Below are 25,124 nucleotides of genomic sequence, written 5' to 3' on the forward strand. Positions count from 1 at the left end.
ATTCTTGTACCACCTCCAGTCAGACAGTGGAAGGAGAAGCCAGGAGACCAGTTAGAAGGTGACTGTGGTAGGCCAGGGATGAGGTGATGGGGCCTGGGCAAGAATGGTAGCACTGGGGAAGGAGAAAGATGGATGGACTTGTGGAGAAAAGTGCAGACTCAGCACTCGGGGACAACTCAGTATTCTCATCTCTTTTCGCAGACTTCTCTCTGGGACTCAGTGAGCATGGGCAGCTTCCCTGTAGCAACCTGTTTCATCCACCACATGGCATTCTCTGAGATTAAGTGAGAGAAAGCACAGCATGATTAAGAGAGATAAAAGGATTATAACAAGAAAGTTACAATCCCAGATTATCAGGTCTTGGAATTAGGTATTTTAGGGAATCTTGCATATTCCCCAAGTAGTAAAAGCAACAGCTTTGATTTATAAGGTGAGGCTTCTTTCCAGGAGGTCCAGAGCAGAAGATACTATTGCTAGGTTTGGACCTGTTTTTACAATTGGTTAGGTATTGACCAATATCCTGCCAAGAAAGGTAGTTCTGGGTGAATCCTCTGTTATTTTTTACATGTGGTATGAATCACTTAGCCCTCCCACACTAAAGATGGAGGATCCTTGATCAGAAAATATAAAGAAGCCATATATGTCTCCATCTGTGTTTTAAAATCCTTACCTTTTCCAACAGTGTCTGCTGCACAGAGCTTTACATCCCCGGGAGCCTCTACCCCCAATTCAGCAGCATATTTGGAACATGCTGAATCCTCCTGCTGAGGTGACAACGAAAAGTCAGATTCCTCTCTCTAAAATAAAGACCCTTTTTCCTCTGATTGAAGCCAAGAAAAAGGATCAAGTGACTGCTCAGGACATTTTCCAAGACAAGTAAGTACTCGGTATAGTTGCATTTAACATTGGGGTATGTAAGATTTGTGGTCATTTTGGAGTGGCTCTGGAGGTGTCACATAGGGGTCTATGGAATTAAAAAGGTGGGAGGAAGAAGCCTTTTGCTATTTGGCCCTTACATTGAAGTACGGATTTCTTATATCTGTCTGCTGTGATCGTATTTTATCCTTGCTGTTCACCTTGGATTTAGAGCTACCTTCTGGGCTGATGACTTTTTGATCAACATCAGATTCTTTGGTGAATTATATATAATGTATAATCAGATAAGTTTCTGAATATCTGAGTCTAAAAATACTTTAGACTTTTTAAAGTACAGTACTGAGAATGACTGTGTTGAAGATCATAGGTTTTTTTGGTTGGGAGGAGATTAGATGTTGGGGATATCAATGAGATTTTTTGGAGGAAAAGTGGAAACGAGAGTGAAAAACTATCAGTTCTTTAGCCGTTCTGTTAGTGTATCAGTGATGTACTTGGTTGTGCTATTGGGGAGGTATTTGTACTTTAAGGTTTGCAAAATGCTTTTCATATTCCCTTAAATCAAGCTTACAACTGGCTGTTAAGTTTTTTCCCTCTTCTGTTCACAATCTGTGTCAGCTTCCATTCAAAACAAAACAAAAATAAAACAAGAAATTGTTGTTGCTTATCCAGAATTATTTGAGTATGTAAAATTGATTTTTACCGAGTTTAGGTCAACCAGTTATTGGTGACTTTTTTTTTTCTCAAGCCAGAATAATCTATACCTTTCTTTTGGCTGTATTTTGAGATCTGATTTTAAACCATGACTTTTTTTCCCTTTTTTGATTTTCTCTCCGCAACTATCTTTATTGACAAAGCTTCTTATTTATAAATACCGCAGTGGAGAAGTATTGAGTAATTTCCGGAAATCTTCACAGTTTTCTATAAATCATTGATTTAGAGAATTACTGTCTAAATTGAATGGAAAGCTTTGCACATTCTGTGACTTTCTAAAGATTAACATCCAAGCTTTGTCAGAATTGAAAAAAAAATAATGCACTTGGTTCCTCCCCGCATACCGCCTGCCCCCCGTAAGACCGTCTCTCAAGGGGATTGATAGATTGTTTCTTGATAGATTTTTATGATATGCATTCCTTACACATCCTGGAGAGGTTTTCGTTTCTGTTTAGTCTATCATCATTCTACACAAGAAGACTGTCCCTAAAAATTCACTTTCCCTCTGCTATCCTTATCTACATTCTGGATTTGTATTTTAAAACAGTTCAATAAAAGTCTGCAGCCTTTTCTTTCTGTGACACCTTACTCTAGTCTTACTGCAATCACAGGGCTATTCTCTGTGTGTGTGTTAAAGCTCCAGTCCATGATCTTACTCTGGTGCTGTGGGAAAGAAGTGGGCCATTTTCTCCTCTTCCCTTTGATTAAAATGTAAATCAGCTGGATAAAAAAGCACACCACACAGACCCAGAAGAATGCTGTTCTGTCATTTGATCCCTGCTGTGATCACACCTTTGGCTCTGGTCCTGCTAGGCACTCTTCTGGAAGTTTGGGTGTGCTGAGCTTCTTGTTCTTTGCTCCCATAATGGTTCGCAGCATAGCTAAGTTACTCTTTCAGGGGCCTGAGAAATATCTTATTCACACACACTTGCTCACGCTCCTATTCTCTTCTGAGAAAGCTTAGTTTTTAAGAATCGCAGAAATGATTCATTTAGCAAATATTGAATACCACCTGTATTCAAGAAGAATGATTCAGTCCTTTCTACAAGGTTCTAAAACCCCTCAATTTTGATGATGAACCTCCAGTCAGTTCTAGAGATAATTTTTCCAAGGAAAGAAAAAATTGCCAACAGTTTGCAGTGTCTTTGTATATATTCATCATCTCTGGATCCAGGGTACATATTTCCAGTGTACCTGGAGAGGGCCTAAGATCAGGAGTGGACAAATGTCTGTTTGGGAAGTTTAATCGTCTTAAGAGCTGGGAATCATTCCAGTTTTTTCACTCGATATGATTTTGGTGAAATAATTTTACCTTTATGAGATTTTCTTCACCTAAAGAAAAATCTCGAGAGATGATACAACAATGAAATCACAGATATTAAAGCACTTTGAGCAACTGTCATCCTTCACTTAACGACAGGGATACATTCTGTGAACCGTGTCATTAGGTGATTTCGTTGTGCAAATGTCATAGTGTGTACTTACATGAGCCCACATGGTGGAGTCTACTACATACCTAGGCTATGTGGTATGGCCTTTTGCCCCAAGGTACAAACCTGTGCAACGTGTTACTATGTTGAATACTGTAGGCATTTGTAACAAAGAGGTATTTACATATATAAACATATCTAATAATAGATGCCTAGATGCCTAGGGATACTGAGGTGGGCAGATGACCTGAGGTCGGGAGTTCGAGACAGTCTGGCCAACATTTTTAGTAGAGAATCCCCATCTCTACTAAAAATACAAAAATGAACGCATGCGCCTATAGTCCCAGCTACTTGGGAGGCTGAGGCAGGAGAATCTCTTGAACCTGGGAGGCAGAGGTTGCAGTGAACTGAGATCACGCCACTGCACTCCAACCTGGGCTGTAGAGCGAGACTCCATCTTAATTTAAAAAGAGAAAAAAAAAAGAAAAGGTAATGCCTTGTGCTGTGATGTCATGACAGCCCTGATGTCACAAGGCGATAGGAATTTTTCAGTTTCATTATAAGCTTATGAGATCACCATGTATATGTGGCTCGTATATGTGGCTCGTCATTGACCAAAACATCATTTTGTGGCCTATGAATGTATTTGGAGGGAAACCAGTAGTCAAAACCTAAAGCAATAATCGTATCATTATCTATAAAAAACATTGAATCTTTGAGAAGATCTAATGTTTGTCTTGGACTTGTTGAATACCTAGTGTTAGAAGTGATTTCTTCTTTTCAAGAGGATAAGAACACCATTTGACGCTGTAGTCCCAAAATATACTAAATATTACCCTTATCAAATAAAAGCATTGCTTCCCTTAATGTTGCTGTACACCCTTGAAATGAAAATTCATCTCTTGGACGGGGAACTTGCATGAGAATTCGGACATCTCAGGTCTAATCCTGCTTATGCAGCTGATGTGTACGTGATCTTGATTTCTGTTTATATCTATGCAGATAGTCTAAAGCTTTCTGCTCTTTTCAGGTCCACGAAGACTCCTCACTTACTCTCAGCAGACATCCTCACTTGGTTAATGGTTAAGACTTCAGACTCCAGAGTCATTCAATATGAGTCAGACCCCTTGCTCTTCAGTGTGGCCTTAGGCATAGGTTACTTACCCTCTCAAAGCCTCAGTTTCCTCATGGGTAGAATAGGGATAATAGGAGTATCTGTCTCATAGAGTTGTCATGGGGGTTAATTGAACAGTGTATGCTGTTCACTGTTGTATCCCTAGGACCCAGCAAAGTGCCTAGCAAATAGTAAGAGTAAATGGAGTTTGGAATAAATGGTTTTAAAAATCCTAGTCATGTGCCTGGCATGTTAGCAGTGACAATGACAGTAGAGGCCAGTAGGTGGTGTATTAATCTCTTCTCATGCTGCTATGAAGAAATACCCAAGACTGGGTAATTTCTGAAGGAAAGAGGTTTGATTGACTCACAGTTCCACATAGCTGGGAAGGCCTCGGGAAACTTATAATCATGGCAGGAGAAGCAAAGGTGCATCTTACATGGCAGCAGGTGAGAGCAAGTATGTATCAGCATAGGAGAAACTACCTTATGTAAAACCATCAGATCTCGTGAGAATTCACTCATTATCACAAGAATAGCATGAGGGATCCGCCCCCATAATCCAATCACTTCCCACCAGGTCTCTCCCTAAACACTTGGGGATTACAATTCAAAATGAGATTTGGGGCTGGACTCAGTGGTTCACGCCTATAATCCCAGCACTTTGGGAGGCCGAGGCAGGTGGGTTGCTTGAGGTCAGGAGTTCCAGACCAGCCTGGCCAACATGGTGAAACCCTGTCTCCACACAAAAATTAGCTGGCTGTGGTGGCACAAGCCTGTAATCCAGCTACTCGGGAGGCTGAGGCACGAAAATAGCTTGAACCCAGGAGGCGGAGGTTTGCAGTGAGCTGAGATGACACCATTGCACTCTAGCCTAGGCAACAGAGTGAGACTCTGTCTTAAAAAAAAAAAAAAAAAGGAAAAACTTGGGTGGAAACACAAAGCCTAACCAAAGCAGGTAGGAACTCCTCGGTTTTCTGGCCCATCTTATCTCAGAACATACATGTTTTTGCATTTACGTTCCTTCTTTACTGTCTCAGTGAAATAGGGTATTTATTTCATCCTGCCTAAAGTGAATTCCTTTACCTGTGCCCTGGATCCTTTCTTTTCTTTTTTTTTTTTTAATTTTAGTTTTTGAGACAGGGTCTCTCTCTGTCACCCAGGCTGGAGTGCAGTGGCGTGATCACAGCTCACTGCAACCTTGACCTCCTGGGCTCAAGTGATCTCCCAACTTGAGGATCCTCAGTAGCCTCCTGAGTAGCTCATGCCAGCTAATTTTTTTATATTTTGTCAAGATGAGAGTCTTACTTTGTTCCCTAGGATGGATTCCTTTTTCTGCCTCATCTGGTACTTTAATCCACTAATAATTTCTTTTCTCTTTCTGTATTTTTAGCTTCTCCCTGTCTACCACCAGCTCCTTTCTTCTCTCATGTTAAATTTCTTTCATTTAACACAAAATAAAATAATCCCCTAGCTGCTTCCCTCTAATTACTACCTGTTACTAATTATTAATCTAATTATTATCTTTCCTTCCAGAAGCCAGGCTCTTAGAAGAATAGTCTACTCTGCAACCTTTCTCAGCTCTCATTCTCACCAGCTTCTGCCCCCACCACATCCTTGAAACTCATCTTCCAAAAGACACTAACTGCTAAATTTACTTCTGCTTTGTGGTCCTTTGCTTTCTTGACCTCTTTGTAACTCTTGACACTGTCGATTATTCCTTCTCTCTTAAAACTCATGTATCTGTCTTAACTTCAGCTTCTTCACATTTTTTTCAGTCTTTGGCAACTCCCTCTCAGATTCCTGTGGGGGCTGCTTTTGTGTGTTTTTGTGTTGATATTCTGTAGGATTTGTCCTCAGAAACAGCAAACGTTTATTGAACCTTATGCTGAAGAGGCCATTAAAGCAAGCGTTTTTAATCAGGATTCCAAAGATGACATAAAGAAATCTGTAAACTACCTGAAATTATATTCAGACTTCAAAACTTAATGTTAAGTGCTTTGCATGATGCTAAATGCTTTACACACATTATCTGTTTGGACCCACTTTGCCATCCAATGAAATAGATTCTTTTATTGACCCCCAACTTAAAGCTCAGGATTAGAGCGCAGGATTAGAGAAGATGAGAAACTTGCCCAGGATTGTAGTTGGTAGGTGTTAGAGTAAGGATTTAAGCGTAGGCATTCTGACTCCTGAGCTTGTACTTCAAACTGTAGTGCCATTTTGCCTTAGCAGTGCATATCCCAAGACCTCTTTTTTATTTCAGAGCCTCAAAACTACTAAATATCTATCTTCAGTTCAGATTTGTATCCCATCCACTAAATAGCTTAGGTGCCTGTGGGCCCCTCAAGTTCAGTATGCCAGAAATGGCTTTGTTATCAGCTTTCTTCTTCCTGCTCCTTTCCAACCCCTCTTCGTGCTATTATTCTCTTATTTCAGTGAATGACACCTAATTTCTTGGGAGTCTTCCTTTTCTTTTACATTCTATATGTAATTGGTTTACCAAGTTGTATTACATTTACCTCAAATCTAACCCTTTCACTTAAGGTCAGTCTGGTGGCTAATGGTGTTGATTTTGGGGTCTAATTTGGAGCTAAACTCAAGCGTTTCCCCTTAAAAGCAGTTGAAATTGGCAAGTTACTCAGTGTCAAGTGGCAATAACAAATGCCTGCCTTCCTGGAGGTTGGATAGGAGAATGGATGAGTACAGGATTAGTTATTTCCCCTTCCTGTGTGCTTTAAACAAGGGATCAAACTTTCTTGAGGCTTGGTTTGCTCATCTGTAAAAGGATGCTGATAATCACTAACTCGTAGGGTTGTTGCAAAGTTTAACTGAGGTAATTTAAATGTGTTTAACATAGTGACTACCACATGGTAAGCATTAAAAAGAAATGTAAGCTCTTAATAGCATCGCCCACTGCCACTGCTTTTATGTAGGCCTTCTCATTTTAGCCTGCCTCACTGAGATAACCTCTTCACTAATTTTCCTAATTTGTCTTACCCTTTCCAATCCATGCTGTTACCTGAGTGAGTTTAAAAAACAAATCTGATCCCATCACTCTGTTGCTTAAAATTATCATTATATATGTATTTTTTTGAGACAGAGTCTTGCTCTGTCACCCAGGCTGGAGTGCAGTGGCCTGATCTCAGTTCATGCAAGCTCTGCCTCCTGGGTTCACACCATTCTCCTGCCTCAGCCTCCCGAGTAGCTGAGACTACACACGCCCGCCACCACGCCCGGCTAATTTTTTGTATTTTTAGTAGAGATGGGGTTTCACCATGTTAGCCAGGATGGTCTCAATCTCCTGACCTCGTGATCCAGCCGCCTTGGCCTCCCAAAGTGCTGGGATTACAGGTGTGAGCCACCATGCCCGGCCTAAAATTCTTAAAAGTAATGATTCTTAATCATATGTGTGAGACAGAGAGTGCAGTGAACTCACTTGATACAAAATCTCTGAACCCTCTTCCTAGAAAAATGCTTTAACATACTAAGTTGAAGTTTGGTTATAATTTCTGGTAGTTCACAGATTCCTTGATGTCATCTTTGGACCCCCAATTAAAAAACCCTTGCTTTAATGGCCTCCCATTATCCTCAGCATAATGTCAAACTTTTTTACACAAATGAGAGAATCCAGATAAGCAGAAATAAAAGAGGCATCTATTCATAATCCAATTATCTAGAGAAAACCGTTTTCTTTTTGTAAAGCAAGTAAAAAATGAACTTATTTAAAGAAACCATTTATCATTTCCCAACACATCAATAACCAAGTAGAAAATTTAAAAAAATAAATATATATATGTATATATATATAAAAGCCTGGGCAACATAGTAAGACCCCATCTCTACAAAAAATATAAAAATTAGCTGGGCATGATGGCACACACCTGTAGTCCCAGCTACTCTGTAGGCTGAGGCAGGAGGATCATTTGAGCCCAGGGTTCAAGGCTGCAGTGAGCCATGATTACACCTTTGAATAGCCACTGCACTCCAGCTTGGGCAACATAGTGAGACTCCCATCTCAAAAAAAAAAAAAAAAAAGACAAGGAACTAATAATTAGGATATACAAGGACCTCTTGGAAAATCAAAAAATAATTTTTCAATTTTTCCATGGAAAAACAGGCAAAGATTATAAATAAGCAAATCACAGGAGCAGAAACTCAGCTGGCTTACAAGTGTATGAAGAGATCTTCAGTCTCAATTAGTAATCAGAGAACTGTAAATCAAAGCAAAACAAACAAACATTGGCAAATATTTTTAAACATTAGATGAGACCAGTTGTTGGTGAGAATATGGGAGAAACAGGAACTTCTGTGTACTGCTAAGGGGGAATGTAAACTGAGTAGGACATTAGAAGCTACCAGTGAACTTATCACTAGGGAAAATGGTCTGTAAACATGGTGGATCCATATCATGGATTATGCTGCAAGTAACAACCACATCGACAGATCTCTAAGGTCACCATTGAAGGAAAATTAAGAAAAAGAATGCGATCTATAATAGCACAAAATCATCTTGTAATTAGAAGGCACATACACAAAGCAGTACTGTGTAACTTATAAAGATATGTACATATCTAAGATACGTCTGATACATCGTTGGGTACAAGAGGGTAGGTGGGGTGCAGAGGGAGTGGGAAAATCACTATGAAGGGGAAAGATAGTAAAATACAATGAGAAGGGCCTTGCACAGCCCGTATTTGATAATGGGCTAAGAAGTGATTAGAAATTTTGAGTGACTGAATTCCCTATACCTGAGGTCCCTCTTTAAAAAGCTCACCCTTCTTATAGATGAAGAAGCCAAGACTCTAAGTTACAATTATATAAAGTAAACTACCAATGACAAAGTGCTCAGTCAACCTTCTGCCTTCTGTTTATAACACTAACCTGCCCTAGTTATATCTAAAGAAAAATTTACTTTCATACAGATTTCACAGCTTCTCAACATCCGTATACCTGGGAAGATAAGAACATTTGTATATCCTTCCATGTGAGTCCTTGTGATTCATTCAGGCCGTAGGTTAAGTTTCCTTTTAGTTATTCCAAGGAGAATCAGCATGACCAAGCAAAGCAGGTTCCCAAGGCAGGAAGCAGAAGTAATATGCTATGGAGGTACCTTTCTGAAACAGTCTCTTCCGCTGTTTTGGGGTCTTCGGGCAACCCTTCAGTTTAAGTGCTTGGTAACAAGGCTGCCGAGATAGGCTGACCTTGTAGCTTTTGTAGTCTCTCGTACAGCACTGGTCAGATCTACGTAAGCCTCATCAATGCTGGTGCATTCAATCACAGCAAAACGAGACTTCTTCCATCACTTCAACACTGGCTTCCCGGTACTTGGTGAGGTTAGCTTTCCCATGGTACTCACGAACTTGTGCCAGTAGAAGGCCTGGACGTAACTTCTTTGCATCATCTGCCTATGTATAGTGACCCCAAATGCACGAGCTTCATAACTCACTGCAATTATTCTACCACCCTTCCATGATTTGTACTGTACAACTGCACAAGGTTTATTCCTCAGATGAAGATTTTGCCGCTGCTCCATTTGAACAAAAAAACAGTCCATGTCCATGAGAGCAACCACATGATCCTGTCCAGTAGCCATTTTTCAAGGTAACAGACACCTGGCCAGACTGCCAGCAGTGGGTGCTGCAAATGCTGGGCTCAGTGCCCACTGGAAGGAAGATGGAAGAAGGGCTTTTGAATATCTTTTTGCCTTTCTGGGAGCGGGCCAGAGAGTTTCGAGACAGATTTATTCCCCGTGATGATGGAGGAACAGAAAAGGGGTCATGAAGGATCCTGTCCAGGCAACCGTCCCCACAGTTCAGCAGGGATCAGCTGAGAGCAGTGTGCCCAGCAACAAAGCCACCAGACTGAGGACAGACAGCACACATGCTGTGTAGAGAAAACCATTTTCTTTCCTCACGTTTTTTAATGCTCCTAATTAATGTATTTTCTAGCTCCATCTCTCACTACTTCCCAGCTTGCACCTTATGCTTTAGCCCAATACAACTATTTTCTATCCTCTGAAAGAGATAGGCTGCCTATCACAGTATTTTGTTAATTGTCTATATGTGTACTTAAATTTTTATTTGGCTGAAGGTGTTGATAGTATATTAATTTTTGTATATTGAGAGTTTAGAGTCTAGCTTAGTGACTGATACATAGTACATATTCAGTAAATATTAGCCTAAATAAGTGAGTTGCAAAATTTATACATGTTTGTGAAAGAAAATAAGAAAGGAAAAAGAACAAATTACCCATGGTCTCATCATCCAAATGCACCAACTGCTGACATTTATATGTCTACTGTGATCTTGTGTGTATAAATTTCTACTTTTTAGAGCTTAGTTCCTTCATAGATAATTTAGGGAAGAGAGTCATTACCCTTTCCCACTTCACATAGACATTATTAATTTAGTATATGCAAAATTCCTAATAATGCTATTAAATGATTTGCCCTGGAGAATATTAACCATACTAAATTTTACTGTGTTCTACAATACGGGAAAATTGTATGTATGTCTGTTTACCCTTCCTTCCCTAGAACCTCATTTTGGGAGGGTTGAAGAAATTCTTCGGCCGGGCGCGGTAGCGCAAGCCTGTAATCCCAGCACTTTGGGAGGCCGAGACGGGCGGATCACGAGGTCAGGAGATCGAGACCATCCTGGCTAACACGGTGAAACCCCGTCTCTACTAAAAAAATACAAAAAAAAAAACTAGCCGGGGGAGGTGGCGGCGCCTGTAGTCCCAGCTACTCGGGAGGCTGAGGCAGGAGAATGGCGTGAACCCGGGAGGTGGAGCTTGCAGTGAGCTGAGATCGTGCCACTGCACTCCAGCCTGGGTGACAGAGCGAGACTCCGTCTCAAAAAAAAAAAAAAAAGAAAGAAATTCTTCATGTGATTCAACTTCATATACCCACATAACTTAGCTTTTTATGTGTAATCCTTCTTAATACTACTATGTAAGCTAATCTGTATTTTTGGAACAGAATAGTCGATATACTGATGGTACTTTTCATTATAGTGCTTTCCTAAGGAGCAGACTGAAGCTTGGAGAGGTTAGTAGCTTACTGGACTCTAAACTCTAGACAGATAAAAATTAGTACACAGTGAACGCCATCAAGAAAGTATAAGATTTTAGTGCTAGTCAGTGGCAAAATTGAGACTAGAATCCAGGTCTTTTGACTCCAACTCTTCAGTAGTTTAATGTTGTTGACTTGTCTCTTGGGAAGAACTTCAAAAGTTAATTGAAATGACTGGCTCTGACCTTTTTTAAAAAATATTCTCAACTGCTAATGGAATTTCATCCTACCTTGGATTTCTGCTTTTTTTCTTTCATTTTTTCCATGAAGGCTTTGTTTATTTTTTATTCTATTTGCAAGAAAAGAGTTCTGGGTGACTTATGCCTTGTAATGTTTCCTGGTTCCCACCCTTCTGTCTTCTACTTAGCTCTTGTCTACTTCTTGAAGGGAAAACGTTTAGTGGTGAATGGGAAAGATGCCAGATAGTAAAAGCTTTAATTCATGGATGTATGGCTGTGATGATTACTTTAGTTGTTTTACCTACCTCTAAGAGGAAATTCATTATTGAAATTGAGGAAGCCCATGTATGTTTTATTTATTCTTTGCTTCATTTTATGTTTAAAATTTATTTTTGCTTCATTTTTAAAATGACTTCATTTTCAAGCCTCATTGTGTGAAGGTTGGGGCTTTGAGCAAAAAAAACACATTTAAAATACTAGTCTTGAAAATTGCTGAGAAATTTTAACTGTTCTCATAATAAAATGATAAGTAAATGAAATAATGCATACAATAATTAGCTTAATTTAGCTATTTCACAAATTCTTATTTTAAAACATTTTGTACGTGATAAATATATGCAATTTTTATTTGTTAAAATAAATGAATTTTTAAAATTTCTAGATCTTGGTTACTAATTTCTCTTATCATTTAGCCATTTCTGATGGTTGCTTTTGTCCCAGATTGCATCTTCATTTCTTTATGTTCAGCAGCTTAAGGGAGATTACAGGCAGAGTCTTTGGATTTGATTTTCTTCTCTTTTGCAATTAACTTGACCTCCTCTTTACTTTAAGACAGGCTGTTAAAGCCAGTATGTTACTTGAGGCAAGATGTTTGATACACTTTTCAAACATCTTAGCACACAGATGCTATTGGACTGTTAGCATATTGCACAAAACAGAATTAGGTTTATAAAAGAAAAAATTGAAAGTTTTTGGGGAAGTGTTTTTTTATAGTTTATGACTTCTTTAAGAGGGAAAGCTCTTGCATAGTTAATTAAGGATTGTCTAGTAAGTTTTGACAGTTGTAAACAGAAGCTTATAAAGCTCTAACATACATGATGGAGAAAATGGGTTGTTAGACACAAAGGTCTTCTGTGTACATGGAAAGCTAATAGCTGTCAATTCTGAGACAGGAACTAGAAAATAATATCTGAAGAGTAAATGGATTTCTTACTTAAATGTTAAATTTCCGTTATCTGTGCTTGCAGTTTCATCTTTTGCAAGGACCTTATGATGTCATTGCTTAATTCTGATTCTCATACTGCTGTGAAACAAAGCCAGAGCTGCCTCAAGTTAGGCCCTTAGGTGCCCAGTGACTGGGAAAGGGAGGCAGCTTTCGTTTGTAAGAGGACTACATGTAGCTATTGTTTTTCTTTTCTTCTTTTTTTTCTTTATTTTATTTTATTTATTTGTTTATTTGGTGCTTGGAAAATAAGTTTCACAATAGCAATCTGGTTTTGTATTGTTTGTTCTGTTTTAAGAGAATTTTTTTTTTTTTCTTTTCTAGCCATGAAGATGGACCTACCGCTAAAAAATTAAAGACTGAGCAAGGGGGTGCCCACTTCAGCGTCTCCAGTCTGGCTGAAGGCAGTGTCACCTCTGTAAGCAAAGCTTTTCAAGTGTGCTTCCCCCTTTGCAGGAAGGTTGGGGCTTGAGGAAGAGTGCATCAATTTTTGTTAGTCTGTTCTTATCACTTTCAAATAAGATCATGATCACTTTCTCTGGTCCTTGCTCTATAGAAGCCATAAAGACCCATTCCATACTTCTTTAAGTAATTATTATCATGAATTGCCTACAGAATTATCTATATGACATAAGGTATATAGAGCTCTTTATAATCTATAGAACATGGAACATCTCAGTGTTGAGATTTTGCTGTTGGCATTATTTTGCAGCTTTTCAGCTAGTCAAAATGATAGGAGAAGTGGGGGTTAGTGGTATGAGCCTTAATCTTCAAGTACGTACAATTTAAGTTAGTGTAACTTTCCTAATTTCTAACATGCAACTTTAGAATAGGATTCACAAGTTTAGGATTTCCCCAAGAAAGTATCCTTTGATACATGAGATTTTTATTTAATGAGAAATTTTTTGGAACTTGAAAATACTACCTTATTTTATTTACTTATTTATTTTTATATCTTGCTCAGCCAGGAGGAAGAATATTTTATTTAATTTTAGAAATACATTGTCATTGTCACCCAAGCTGGAGTACAGTAGTGTGATTTTAGCTCACTGCAGCCTTGAACTCCTGGGCTCAAGTGATCGTCCTGCCTTAGCCTCTTGTGTAGCTAGGACTAAGGGCACATGCCACCACACCCAGCTCTTTTTCATAGAGGTGGGTCTCAGTATGTTACTCTTGGGCTCAAGCAATCCGCCCGCTTCAGCCTTCCGAAGCACTGGGATTATAGGCATGAGACACTGCACCCAGCCAAATAGTGCCTTTTTTTAAGCAGCATTAGTGTGAATCGACAGAACTTAAAAATTGGCCAATAACTTTTAAACAAAATATACTAGGAAGGATAGTCAGGGAATAAAGGGCATGCCTTTATTCTCACCTCAAACAGAAACTCAGAAAAATTGAATGTGTGAAAAAAAATTTTTTTAATTTTCTTTAATTTAGATTTCATTTAGATGTTTTATATATAATAGTAAAGGAAAAAGTCATGATCTTGTTCTGAGAGCTTTTCTGCTTCCAATACCCTAGCAAACTGGAAGCTTTCGTATATTTTGGAACCCCATCGTTTTCTTTCTTATGAGCTGAGTGGTTCTTCGGCCCTGTGAGGGGTTGGGGCCAGCAGATGAAAAACAGAGGTATAATCAGAAAGTTCCGTATAATATGGCAGGGTTTCGTCTTTCAGACTTCCTCACCCAGCACTGCAGTACATCTTTGTACATAATCTGCTTTTACTTTCTGAGGACGTGTTCAACCTGGATATGCTTGTATATTCTACCAAAACTTCAGTGCCAAAGGGTCAGCAGCAGTCCCACTAATGGGCACTTCGGTGAATCAGGCATTAAGCTGTATTTCTCATGTTATCTTAGTGGGGCAAGTATATTAGAAACCGACCCCACACTGCAGAATCCTCCACTTTCTAATTGGTTGGGTGACAGGATATACAGGCAGTCTGTGCTACACAAAGCCTTCCAGCTGGGCTGGCTGGTGGCTTGAGCTGTAATACTTTTCCGACCCCTCTGGAAAGAAATCAGCTTGCATAAAGCAAGGTGAGTGAAAGCACAGAGGGCAGCTGTTGGACCACTGAAATCTGCCGGCCCTAGAAATGAATATGAGTAGAAAAGGCCTTCTCTTTGTCTTTGGTTTTATTTTATAAGAGCACACTTACTACATTAAGCCATCCTGTATTGCCTGGGGTACTACTAAAAAGAAATAACCTGTCTGTTGGTATATTCTAGGTTGGAAGTGTGAATCCTGCTGAAAACTTCCGTGTTCTAGTGAAACAGAAGAAGGCCAGCTTTGAGGAAGGTGAGTGGTTGGCTTTGCATTTAGGAGAAGCTGTTTAGTTAAGCTAACTGATTTAAAGTCTAGATTAAGAACTGTAGCCTTTTGTTGTAACACTTTAGCATTTTTCTTTACTGGCGGATCTTTGTGGTTTCCCTTGTTAGGCAACATTATGAGCACATGAAAGTGAACTCAGCACAGATTTTCCCAAAAAGGAACTAACTTGTAGGTCTCTGTACTAAAAAACTTTGGGCCAACACCTTGGCGCTTATAGCTCCATGTCATTGAAGTTTTTTAGGATTTTGTGGTGAGCTATAAATAAAACGCTTTTATCTCACATCTTCCTATTTTATTTTCTTTCTTTTTCTTCCTTTTTTTTTTTTTTTTTTTTTTTTTTGAGACAGAGTTTCTCTCTTGTTGCCCAGGCTGGAGTGCAATGGTGCGATCTCGGCACACCGCAACCTCCGCCTCCCAGGTTCAAGCAATTCTCCTACCTCAGCCTCCCGAGTAGCTGGGATTACAGGCATGTGCCACCATGCTCGGCTAATTTTGTTTAGATGGGGTTTCTTCATGTTGGTCAGGCTGGTCTTGAACTCCCGACCTCAGGTGATCTGTCTGCCTCATCCTCCCAAAGTGCTGGGATAACAGGCGTGAACCACCATGCCCGGCCACATCTTCCTATTTTTGGAGACACGTAATTCTTGTTCCAGTCCTAAGAGTTTGTGGCCCTTTTATAGTAGACCCAGAAAGACCTTGATGCTACCCTAAGTTTAATCCTTCTCAAAATGACTACATGGTCACTTTTCCTTATCAGATAGTACCTAGAATCTCATTTAGGCTGTGGCTAACATAAAAATAGCTTTCAGGGATGCACAGAGGGCCTGGGACTAACATTCATTCACTTGATTGCATTCAGGTTTCTGTTCATTTACCCTTTAAATGATGGCAACTGGCAGTTGTTAATCCTGCAGCTTTATGTATAAACTATTATATTCATTATTGCTGGTCCAAATCTGGCCTGTCTGCGAGCTGACTTCTATGTATGTGAGTGTTTATGTTTGTTCATGTGTGTATAGAACTTTCTCTTCCAACATCCTGCCAGAGGCAGGGGAATTACTCTTTTTTTTCTAGTGACAGGGTCTCGCTCTGTCGTCCAGGCTGGAGTGCAGTGGCAGGATCATAGCTCACTATAATGTTGGATCTCTGGGCTCAAGTGATCCTTCCTCCTCACCTCCTGAGTAGCCAGGACTAAAGGCGCGTGTCACTGTGCCTGGCTAATTTTTAAATTTTTTGTAGAGATGGGGTCTCACTATGTTGCCCAGTCTGGTTTAGAACTCCTAGCCTCAAGTGATCCTCCCACTTCAGCCTCCCAAAGCTCTGAGATTACATGTGTAAGTCGCCATGCCTGGCCAAAAATTACTTCTTTTTCTTTTTCTTTTTTTTTGGGGAGACAGAGTCTTGCTCTGTTGCCCAGACTAGAGTGTAGTGGTGAGATCTCGGCTCACTGCAACCTTCACCCTGGGTTCAAGCAATTCTCATGCCTCAGCCTCCCGAGTAGCTGGAACTACAGGTACATACCACCATGCCTGGCTAATTTTTGTATTTTTAGCAGAGATGGGGTTTCGTTATGTTGGCCAGGCTGGTCTCAGACTCTTGACCTCAACGATCCGCCCACCTTGGCCTCCCAAAATGCTGGGATTACAGGCATGAGCCACCATGTCCGGCCCAAAAATGAGAGTTAAATGCCTAAAAGCACTACTGCCTGCAGTAGGTCTAATGTACCTTACTACTTAGAGTCTAGGAATCCTGGCAAGATCCCCAGATCTACTGTGCTGTTGCCCAGAGGCAAGCATGAGCAGCTGAGCCTCAGAGAGAGCTTACAGTCTACCAGGCTAAATCCTGTCAGCAGGAATGCCAAAGGCGAAACCCATGAGAATCTCCAGAGGAAGAACAGCTTCGTTATCATAGTAATCTGCAGTCTCTTAAGTGGGGTGTATATGTTTTCGGTTTTGAGATGGAAGAAGAGCTTTTTGTCCTGCTAAAAGTTGCCATATAGGAGAAAAACTTTGAGTTTTAGCGCAACACAAAACCTCATGTAAACATAAGGAGATCTAAAGTTCTAAGTGACAGTGTTCTAGTACTGGTGAAAACAGTACTTCAGAATTTCTCTCTTTAATGTATTGAAGTGATCAAGAGACTTTCACATTATTACACCTGTTGTCTGTTCAGCTGTATATTGTTACAGGGTGTTTGGAAAGGGCCAAAGATGCTACTGTGACAAGTCAATGAACTCTTGTTTTATCAAGACTGTTGTGGTTTTGAAGGAAAATTGAGACTTTCCTATCTTTCAGTTGTATGTCGTCAATTACCTCAGCCAAAATCCAAGGTCCCCTGTTTGGAAGTGATTAGACTCTGTGGTTGGTGTAGGTATGGTCTTTTCAGGGACTGAATCTAGCTGTCATCACCATTATATGGCAGCCACTAGCGGTTTCATATTTACTATGTTCAAGGCATTGTGCTAGCACTTTATTATGTTATTTTAATTACCCTGCATTAGCAGTTCTGCAAAATTTTGTGAAGAAATGAAGAAAATGTTAGAGCTTTAACAGCTTTTGCCAGAATTTTTTGAGATAATTGCTTTACTTGGGAAAATAACTTTGATAAGTGCTTAGGGTAGAGAATGAGTCTCCATCCCCAAACTTGGTTGGCCAGTCCATAGGCTTCAGAGGAAAGGGAAGCTCCTCAGCATCATATAAGTAACTGGAGCTAGTTTAGGAGAGGAGGGACTTAGAAAAAGAGGAAAGAGGCAGGGAGACAAAGTGGGTGAATTTACACACAGTCACAGCCTTCTACGACGCGTTTCAAACTCATGACCACAAATTACTCAGTATCAGTAAAACTCTGGAAATGCCAGGTTTAAAGTGCTGTATTTGGGGAAACTGGCAGTTTGCATTGTTTCATGCAGAGCAGAGAATGAGCACACACGAGGCCAGAGTCTGAAAAGACCAGGAGAGAGTCAGTTCCTGAGAATCTACTCACATCTTAGGAAAATATGTCTTACCCATGGCCATGGGATTGGGGATTCACAGCAGTCTGGTGAAAATAGCAAGGGCAAGTGGACCCTAGATAGCATGTAAGTTACAATTAGTAACAGTATCAATTATCTCCATTTTACTGATGGATAAACTGTAAAACTGGAGAAGATGCATTTTCCCAAAGATCACAGGAATTCAAACACATGTCTCTTTCAAATACTGGATTTTTTACTTAGCCATACTGTTTATTTTGATTCCTAATGCCTTCCTTTCCTATGCTTTTTAAACAACATTTTAAGGTCATGTATCTGAAACCTTGTGCCTACTGATAGTACTTTTGATGAATAGACTGTCCTTTTATATTGAATGTGACTTTGAGACCCAGCATGTTGCTAGTATTTCGACAAAAGATGTCCCTCTGACCTCAGTCTAAGACTTGGTAAATCAGAGCCCTCTAGTGATGTCACAAAACCAGACTCTCCACAGAGCTGTTGGAAAATGGGACTGCTTCTTAGCAACTAGTTCTCCTCGTGGTTCTAACTTGGCTTCCCTTTTATCCCTTCTGCCGTTCTCGGTGCCAGCTCCAGAAATTCTGTTTCTTTATTAATGTCCTGTTCTTTGTTTTGGGCATCTTGTTTGTTTGTTCTTCTGCTAGGGCATCTTTTTACTAAGGCCCTTTATAAGCAGAGACTCACTTCTCTTGCAGGCCCAAAGAGTTCTCCCTCCCTAGTAGTGATCTTCTTTTAGAGAGATTTCTATCCAGAGTCGGGAGATAGGAATCCCTTCCCCTTTTCTCCAGTAAATTTATTTTTTAAAATTCAGGTGTCAAAAGGGTGATCAGCGATAGATAGTTGGTAAGATTGACCCTTAGGTAGAACTTGGCTGTTTTACCTATCATTATAAATTAAAATATGGGCATAGTTACTTTTCTCAGGCCTAATAGTAGCATAGTCAGACTGAGAGTCTTGTGATTCTCTCCCCGACATCAGCAGTCGGCATTTTTCTATAGTAGGCAGCTGCACGTTTTCTTAACTTCTGGTTTTCAGTGTGAGGAATGTATCTTGTTCTAAGCTTACTGGCACAGAGGAGAGAACCAATGCCCTGAACCCCAGGAAGCACGTTCTTTCTGGCTGCCCTTTTCCCAGCCCCTTTCCTCCATTCTCCCTACCCATCACCACAGTGTTAGAATAGAAAACAATTTTTTTTCTCTTTTCCTTTTTTGTGAGAGGGTCTCACTCTGTCGGCCAGACTGGAGTGCAGTAGCATGATCACGGCTCACTGCAGCCTCAACCTCCTGGGCTCAAGTGATTCTACCACCTCAGCCCCCCGGCCAAGTACCTGGAGCTGCAGGTGCATACTACCACACCAGGCTAATTTTTGTAGTTTTTGTAGAGATGAGGTTTCGCCATGTTACCCAAGCTGGTTCTGAACTCATGAGCTCAAGTGATCCGCCTGCCTTGGTCTCCCAAAGTACTGGGATTACAGGTGTGAGCCACCAAGCCCAGCTCAGAAAAAATTTTGACCACAGCTGTATATATAATAATCATCTATCAGTTGTGAAAGTAGGGTTGTTTCCCTACATACACTATTCATAAGCACATCATGCCATCATCTGGGATTTGTTATCTGTAGTTGTGGGTTTCACAGAGTCTCCAGGGGCTCTTTACATTGAGTTTATCCACTTGTTTGGACATCTTCCACCCAGCTAATCAACAGAGCTGCTAAGGAGGAATGCCATGATTTTCAACTCCTTGCCCTTTCCCAACTTAGGAAGAATGCTAAAATAAAATAATAAAATGTCAAAAGATAGACAGCAGGTTCGAGAAGGAAAAGCCACATTACTTCTTTCCTCCAGACAATTCCTGTGCGATTATGTCTGAATTTATAAATTCCCACTGAGTATGGGAGATAATGTGAAATAGCTTCAGTGTTCTTGGTGTGTCAAAAACAGGTTTTGTGAGGACCTTAAGAGCCAAAAAGGATGGATATATGGGGACAGATAAAAGGATGGAATGTAACTTAACTTTATAATGAGATGATTCTCTCTTTCAGGGACCTTGTTTTTGCCGCGGAGATTGTAGGTTCTGTATTAGGCTTGCGTGTAGTGACAGAGTGGCAGAGCTCCATGTTACCAAATTGAATTCACACGAGCATAACTGGTTTAAAAAAAAGTCTGTCAAGAGAAGACCTAAGTAGAAATAGTACAGGCCCCAAACAGCCTTAACATTTGACTTAGGTATAAGAGAGCAGTAATATGTACTTGTGCATTTGATTAGACGGTGATCAGTTCATTTTTTTTCCCCTTTCACTTTATTTGGATTACATCTCATCCTAGAGTCTTTTTGCCTTTGTTCTTCAACCTTCTTTAATCTCACTTATCAGAAACAGCCTTTCATTTTTAAAAGGTATTTCCTAAAATTCACTTTTCCAAGCAATTTCAGCACTAGATAGAATATGGTACAATTAGTAATAATATATTCATCAAAGCCAGATAGTTTTCAGTGTTGTTTTTGTATGGTATAGCAGTGTGCCATTTGCATAGCTGTTTACTTACATACATTATGTGATTATCTGCCAGGAGTCAAGCCCTAAACAATAAACCCTAGAGAATTGTGATCTAGCAGAAATCTCTCTCGTGTTGGTGTGGGTTTGTGGGGGTGGGGGTGGGGGTGTGATTTTTTTTTTTTAATTGATCCTGATTTATGTAATCTTGGGTATGAATTTATATAATCAATTAAACTCTGCCCAGATAGATAAGAAGATAAAAATATGGCGTTTTTCTACACAGCGCTGGTAAATTTAAGAAAAATAAGCTCTTTCAAATACCTTGAGCATCTTAAAAGGAAAGATACTAAATACATACAGTCACTAAAATTTTAAACATCTTTAGCCCTATACAAGTTTTTTTTCTTAAAGAATTTGACATACTTTTTTTAGTCCTGTCTCCAAATAGCATTGATACATCTAGTCATGAGAAATTCATGATTTAGGATTCTAGAGGTTTAGTCTGTACTTTGTATTTTTATTAAATATCTCACTTGTTTTTCACTGGTTTTCTTCTTGACTCATTTTAAGTTGTTCAACCTCAGAACTTGATGATCCAGGCTTATTTTATGCTTCATTTATCAAGACAAGTGGTCTCATTGTAACACAAAAATCAGTCTGGAATTGTAGAGAATACCTGCTGAAAGGGTGTTATCTGACATAGTAATTATGCACCATTGGCCTTTAAAGTGTTGTTCATCTTCCATGTGGGCGGCCTGAGGCCCAGAGTAGTTAGGATGACTTTTCACAGATAATTGCAAATATGTAGAAGACTCTGGATCAAATTCCAGAGAGCCAATTCTCGGCCTCTGTGGCTTAAACCTTTTTACTGGTTGTGTATATTTCATTGGATGGCACGGCACCACCCTGAAGTTTACATCTTAATATAATGAAACTCGGCAGCCAAATAATTTAAGTGGAATCATTGAAATAAAGATGAAAAGAAAAAATAAAAAAACACATGACATGGAAACTAAAGACCATTATACACACATAATAATTTTTAAGTATTTTCATTTTTCAGCGACTCTTCCTAAAAGGCTTTCATCTATTCTTACCCAGCTTTTAAAATCCTTTTAAGTTTCTGTCAATCTGTATCAGAATATCCCTAATTACAGGATAAATAGCTCTTGTAAAATGTAGCCTGGCTATCCATTAAGAAAGAGAAATGTCTGGTACCATAAAAATGAAAGCATGTTTGCTGTAGTTACATTCTGTTGACTGAAAAAAATCACAAGATCTATAAATTTAGAAGAAGAGAGCTTTATTTCTTATAAAGGGTTACAGCTTGCAAGGTGGAAATAGCAAGGCCAAGTGGACCCTAGATCGCATGTAAGTTACAGTAAGTATTAATATCCCCATTTTACTGATGGATAAACCAAAATTGGAGGAGACAATTTTCCCCAAAGACCACATAGGAATTCAAACACGTCTCTTTCAAATACTGGATTTTTTACTTAGCCATACTGTTTCTTTTGATTCCTAATGCCTTCTTTTCCTACACTTTTTAAAACAACATTATAGGGTCATGTATCTGAGACCTTGTACCTATTGGTAGGACTTTTGATGAAAGACTGGGAAAGGCTAGTCCTAGTGTATTCAAAGGCCAGGAAACATGGCTTCCAGCCAAAGCCCAGAGACAGGCACTATGAAGGAGGGTTTGGGGTAAGAGCATTATTGCTGACCTGATTGACTATACATATTCAACAGGTTATAGGAGGAGCTATGAATATTCATGAAGGTGGTCCTGATGCATGAGTATTAAACATGCATGCTACGTAAGACCCATGTTCATCTTGCAGGGAAGACTTGACATTTAAATATTACAATTAGACCCTGTACATCAAAAGGTCTTTTCAGGACACAGCACACAAATGTGCCATCTTTGTAAAACCCACTAGAACCAGTCCATGGTTGGTGGTCTTATCAGGAGAAGGTTACCAAAATCACTCTCTTGTCCAATCAAAGCTGTAGTTACAGCTGGTGGAACCAGAGTTCAGTAAGTCAGCATCTGGTAGAGCTGCAAATTGTTTTGAAAACAATATTGCTTATTCCAAGGCCAGTACTTTTTTAGCTGCTGAAGAAAAAGAAAAACCTTTTGGCAGTTAGAACATAGTTTATTCTTTAAATGTAGGGCCGTGACTTAATGCTCGCCTGGCATGGCTTTAGGTCCTGTTTACTACACAGTTTGTTCTCTCAGTCTTATGATACCTACTTTAACATTAATGCTGGAAGGTTGTGTCTAAACTGCAAATAGGAGGGGTATAATGAGATGCACCTGGCTGGGCGCAGTGGCTCACACCTGTAATCCCAGCACTTTGGGAGACTGATGCAGGCGAATCACAAGGTCAAGAGATTGAGACTATCCTGGCCAACATGGTGAAAGGCCATCTCTACTAAAAAAAAAAAAAAAAAAAATTAGCTGGGCATGGTGGCGTGCACCTGTAGCCCGGGAGGCAGAGGTTGCAGTGAGCCGAGATCGTGCCACTGCACTCCAGCCTGGTGACAAAGCAAGACTGTGTCAAAAAAAGAAAGAAAAAAAAATGCAACCTGCCCCCTTGTCGTGTCATGGCCAGAAACCCAGTTAAGGTTTTCGGGGGTCTGCTTTGTCAAGAGGGGTCCATTTGGTCAGTGGAGAGCTTGGAATTTTTAGTTTACATTCTGTGAGCACCTGAATTTCTTCCTGAGAGTTTTTTTTAAAAAGTCTTTATGAAATATATGACAGTGTCCTGTTTTCTCCTAGTGTTTTGTTTTCTCATGCTACATAGGAAAGTTGCTTCCCTTAAATGTGCTGAGTAATTTTTCTCTTTTTATATTAAAAATGGAAAGGATAATTTCCCATCTGGCTGAAAATGTGGAATTCATGAAGGCTTTCTCAGCATCAGAACTAAATGAACTCAGAGTCCATTCAAGCCTTTATTTAATATACTAAACCACTCCTGGTACGAATCTTTTATGAAGGAGAGATTGAGAGAGAGACACTTTTAAACCATGAGGTATCAAAACAACTCACTGTCACAAGAACAGCAAGGGAGAAGTCCTCTGCCGTGATTCATTCACCTCCTGCCAGGTTCCTCTAATTTGATATGAGATTTGGGTGGGACACAAATCCGAACCATATCATTTCAGCTTGCATCAGTGACTTGGGCCATCAGTGCAACAAGGCAGTGCTCACAATTGGTTCTGATGGAAACGCAGAACTCTTGGGTGCTTAGGAGAAAGGGCATCCAGCTTGCTGTTAGAGTTCACCCTTGCGGTAAGTGCTAATGAGTATGATTTGTGAGGCAGAGAGCGGTTCAAGTACTTATTCATGGCAATTTGATTCTTTCTTCCCACCTCCTATAGATTCTGCAGTTCTTCCTTCCATGGTAGATCATTGTCATATAGGGTATTGCACTTGGTTCTCTTTGAACTGGGCTGTCTTCAAGATTGCTCCATAAGCCCAGCTGGTTGAAAAAGGAAACTGATTTCAGATTGTACTGATGTGCAAACTGCTTTTATCAATGACTTCAGGTGGTTTTGGGGAAAATTGTCTCCTCCAATTTTAGTGGCAAACAACAGAAGCTCTTAACCAATTAAGATATTTAGGAAAGGATGTTAGGCTTTTGTTAAAATAGTCACTAATCAACTGAAATGTGTTAAGAGGAGCCAAGAAACAGCTAAGAGTTCCACTTAAATGTAATAAAAGTGTTTGGGTCCTCCCCTTTCAAATTGCATGCCCAAGGCAAAAAATATGCTGACACAGGAAGAAGTGGCAAGTGTAATTTGGTACAGTTAGCCTGTCAGATCCATGCGTGTCTACATAAAACCTAGAAAAATGTCATGCTTGCTGCTTTGGCCAGAAAAGGGAAGGGAGTTTAATTCCTTTATAGAACAGTTTCAGCAGAGCTGGAGAATATTACCAGCTTAGATGTTTTTAGAAATTGGAGAAAATTTAACTTGTTTTTAGAGGTTCCTTATGGACAGTTGGAGAAAAATCTTCAGTTAATAGTTATAATTAAAGGTCCGTTTTCATTTTCCTCTGTCAGATTAAACTACTGAAATCTGTAGTTATCTGTTCATGTCTCTCAGTGGTAATGAGGCTCAGCCGTAACACTCAGGATAATTACTGTACTTCATTGGTAGCCGTTGAAGTCAGAGGAGCCATTGCTCATATAAGAACTACTGTTTTTACAATTCCCTTGCTCTTGGAATCCGATAGTGTTTTCTTGGGACATTGAGAGTAACTTATGCTAAGTTTTCATACTTATTCTGTGATGGAAACATCTAGTTTCTCTCTTCTGTCTGTGGTAAATCTCTACAAGTCTCTTAAATTGCACTTATTAATTCTACTTTTTAAGATAGCTTTATTGAAGTAAAATTTTCTACTATAAAATATACTGGTAAGTATAATTTGATGATCTTTTGTAAATTATAGAATTGTAAAATTATCACCACAGTTCAAAGCACATTTCTCTCACACCCAAAAATCCCTGGGACCTGTTCATAGTCAGTTTGGGTTGGGAGTGCACACAGGTCAGGGGAGGTTGCAAGGTGATGCCGGCCTACATGACTTGTTCTGATAATCTTGAGTTATTGCCCCATCTGTTGAATGGGCTGGCGCCATCTTGGGCTTGACCAGTTAGTTGTAAATTAGCTGCAGCCTTCAAGTAATCACCTGGTGGT

General features: G+C 39.7%; 1 protein-coding gene across 3 annotated transcripts in view; it reads left to right on the forward strand.

The window, feature by feature from the left end:
* The window catches only part of XRCC5 (X-ray repair cross complementing 5), a 98,328-nt gene that overhangs the window by 40,359 nt on the left and 32,845 nt on the right, over positions 1-25,124 (forward strand). For all 3 annotated transcript variants that reach the window (XR_003122126.1, XM_025404556.1, XM_025404557.1), the window contains exons 14-16: positions 683-876; positions 12,931-13,024; positions 14,835-14,904. Coding sequence is in view for 2 of the 3 variants with exons in the window: in XM_025404556.1 (XP_025260341.1) it covers positions 683-876; positions 12,931-13,024; positions 14,835-14,904 (358 nt within the window). In the remaining variant the exon portion in view is untranslated. The remainder of the gene's footprint in view (positions 1-682; positions 877-12,930; positions 13,025-14,834; positions 14,905-25,124) is intronic.

The sequence above is a fragment of the Theropithecus gelada genome, chromosome 12 (genome assembly GCF_003255815.1).
Source record: "Theropithecus gelada isolate Dixy chromosome 12, Tgel_1.0, whole genome shotgun sequence".
NCBI lineage: Eukaryota > Metazoa > Chordata > Mammalia > Primates > Cercopithecidae > Theropithecus > Theropithecus gelada.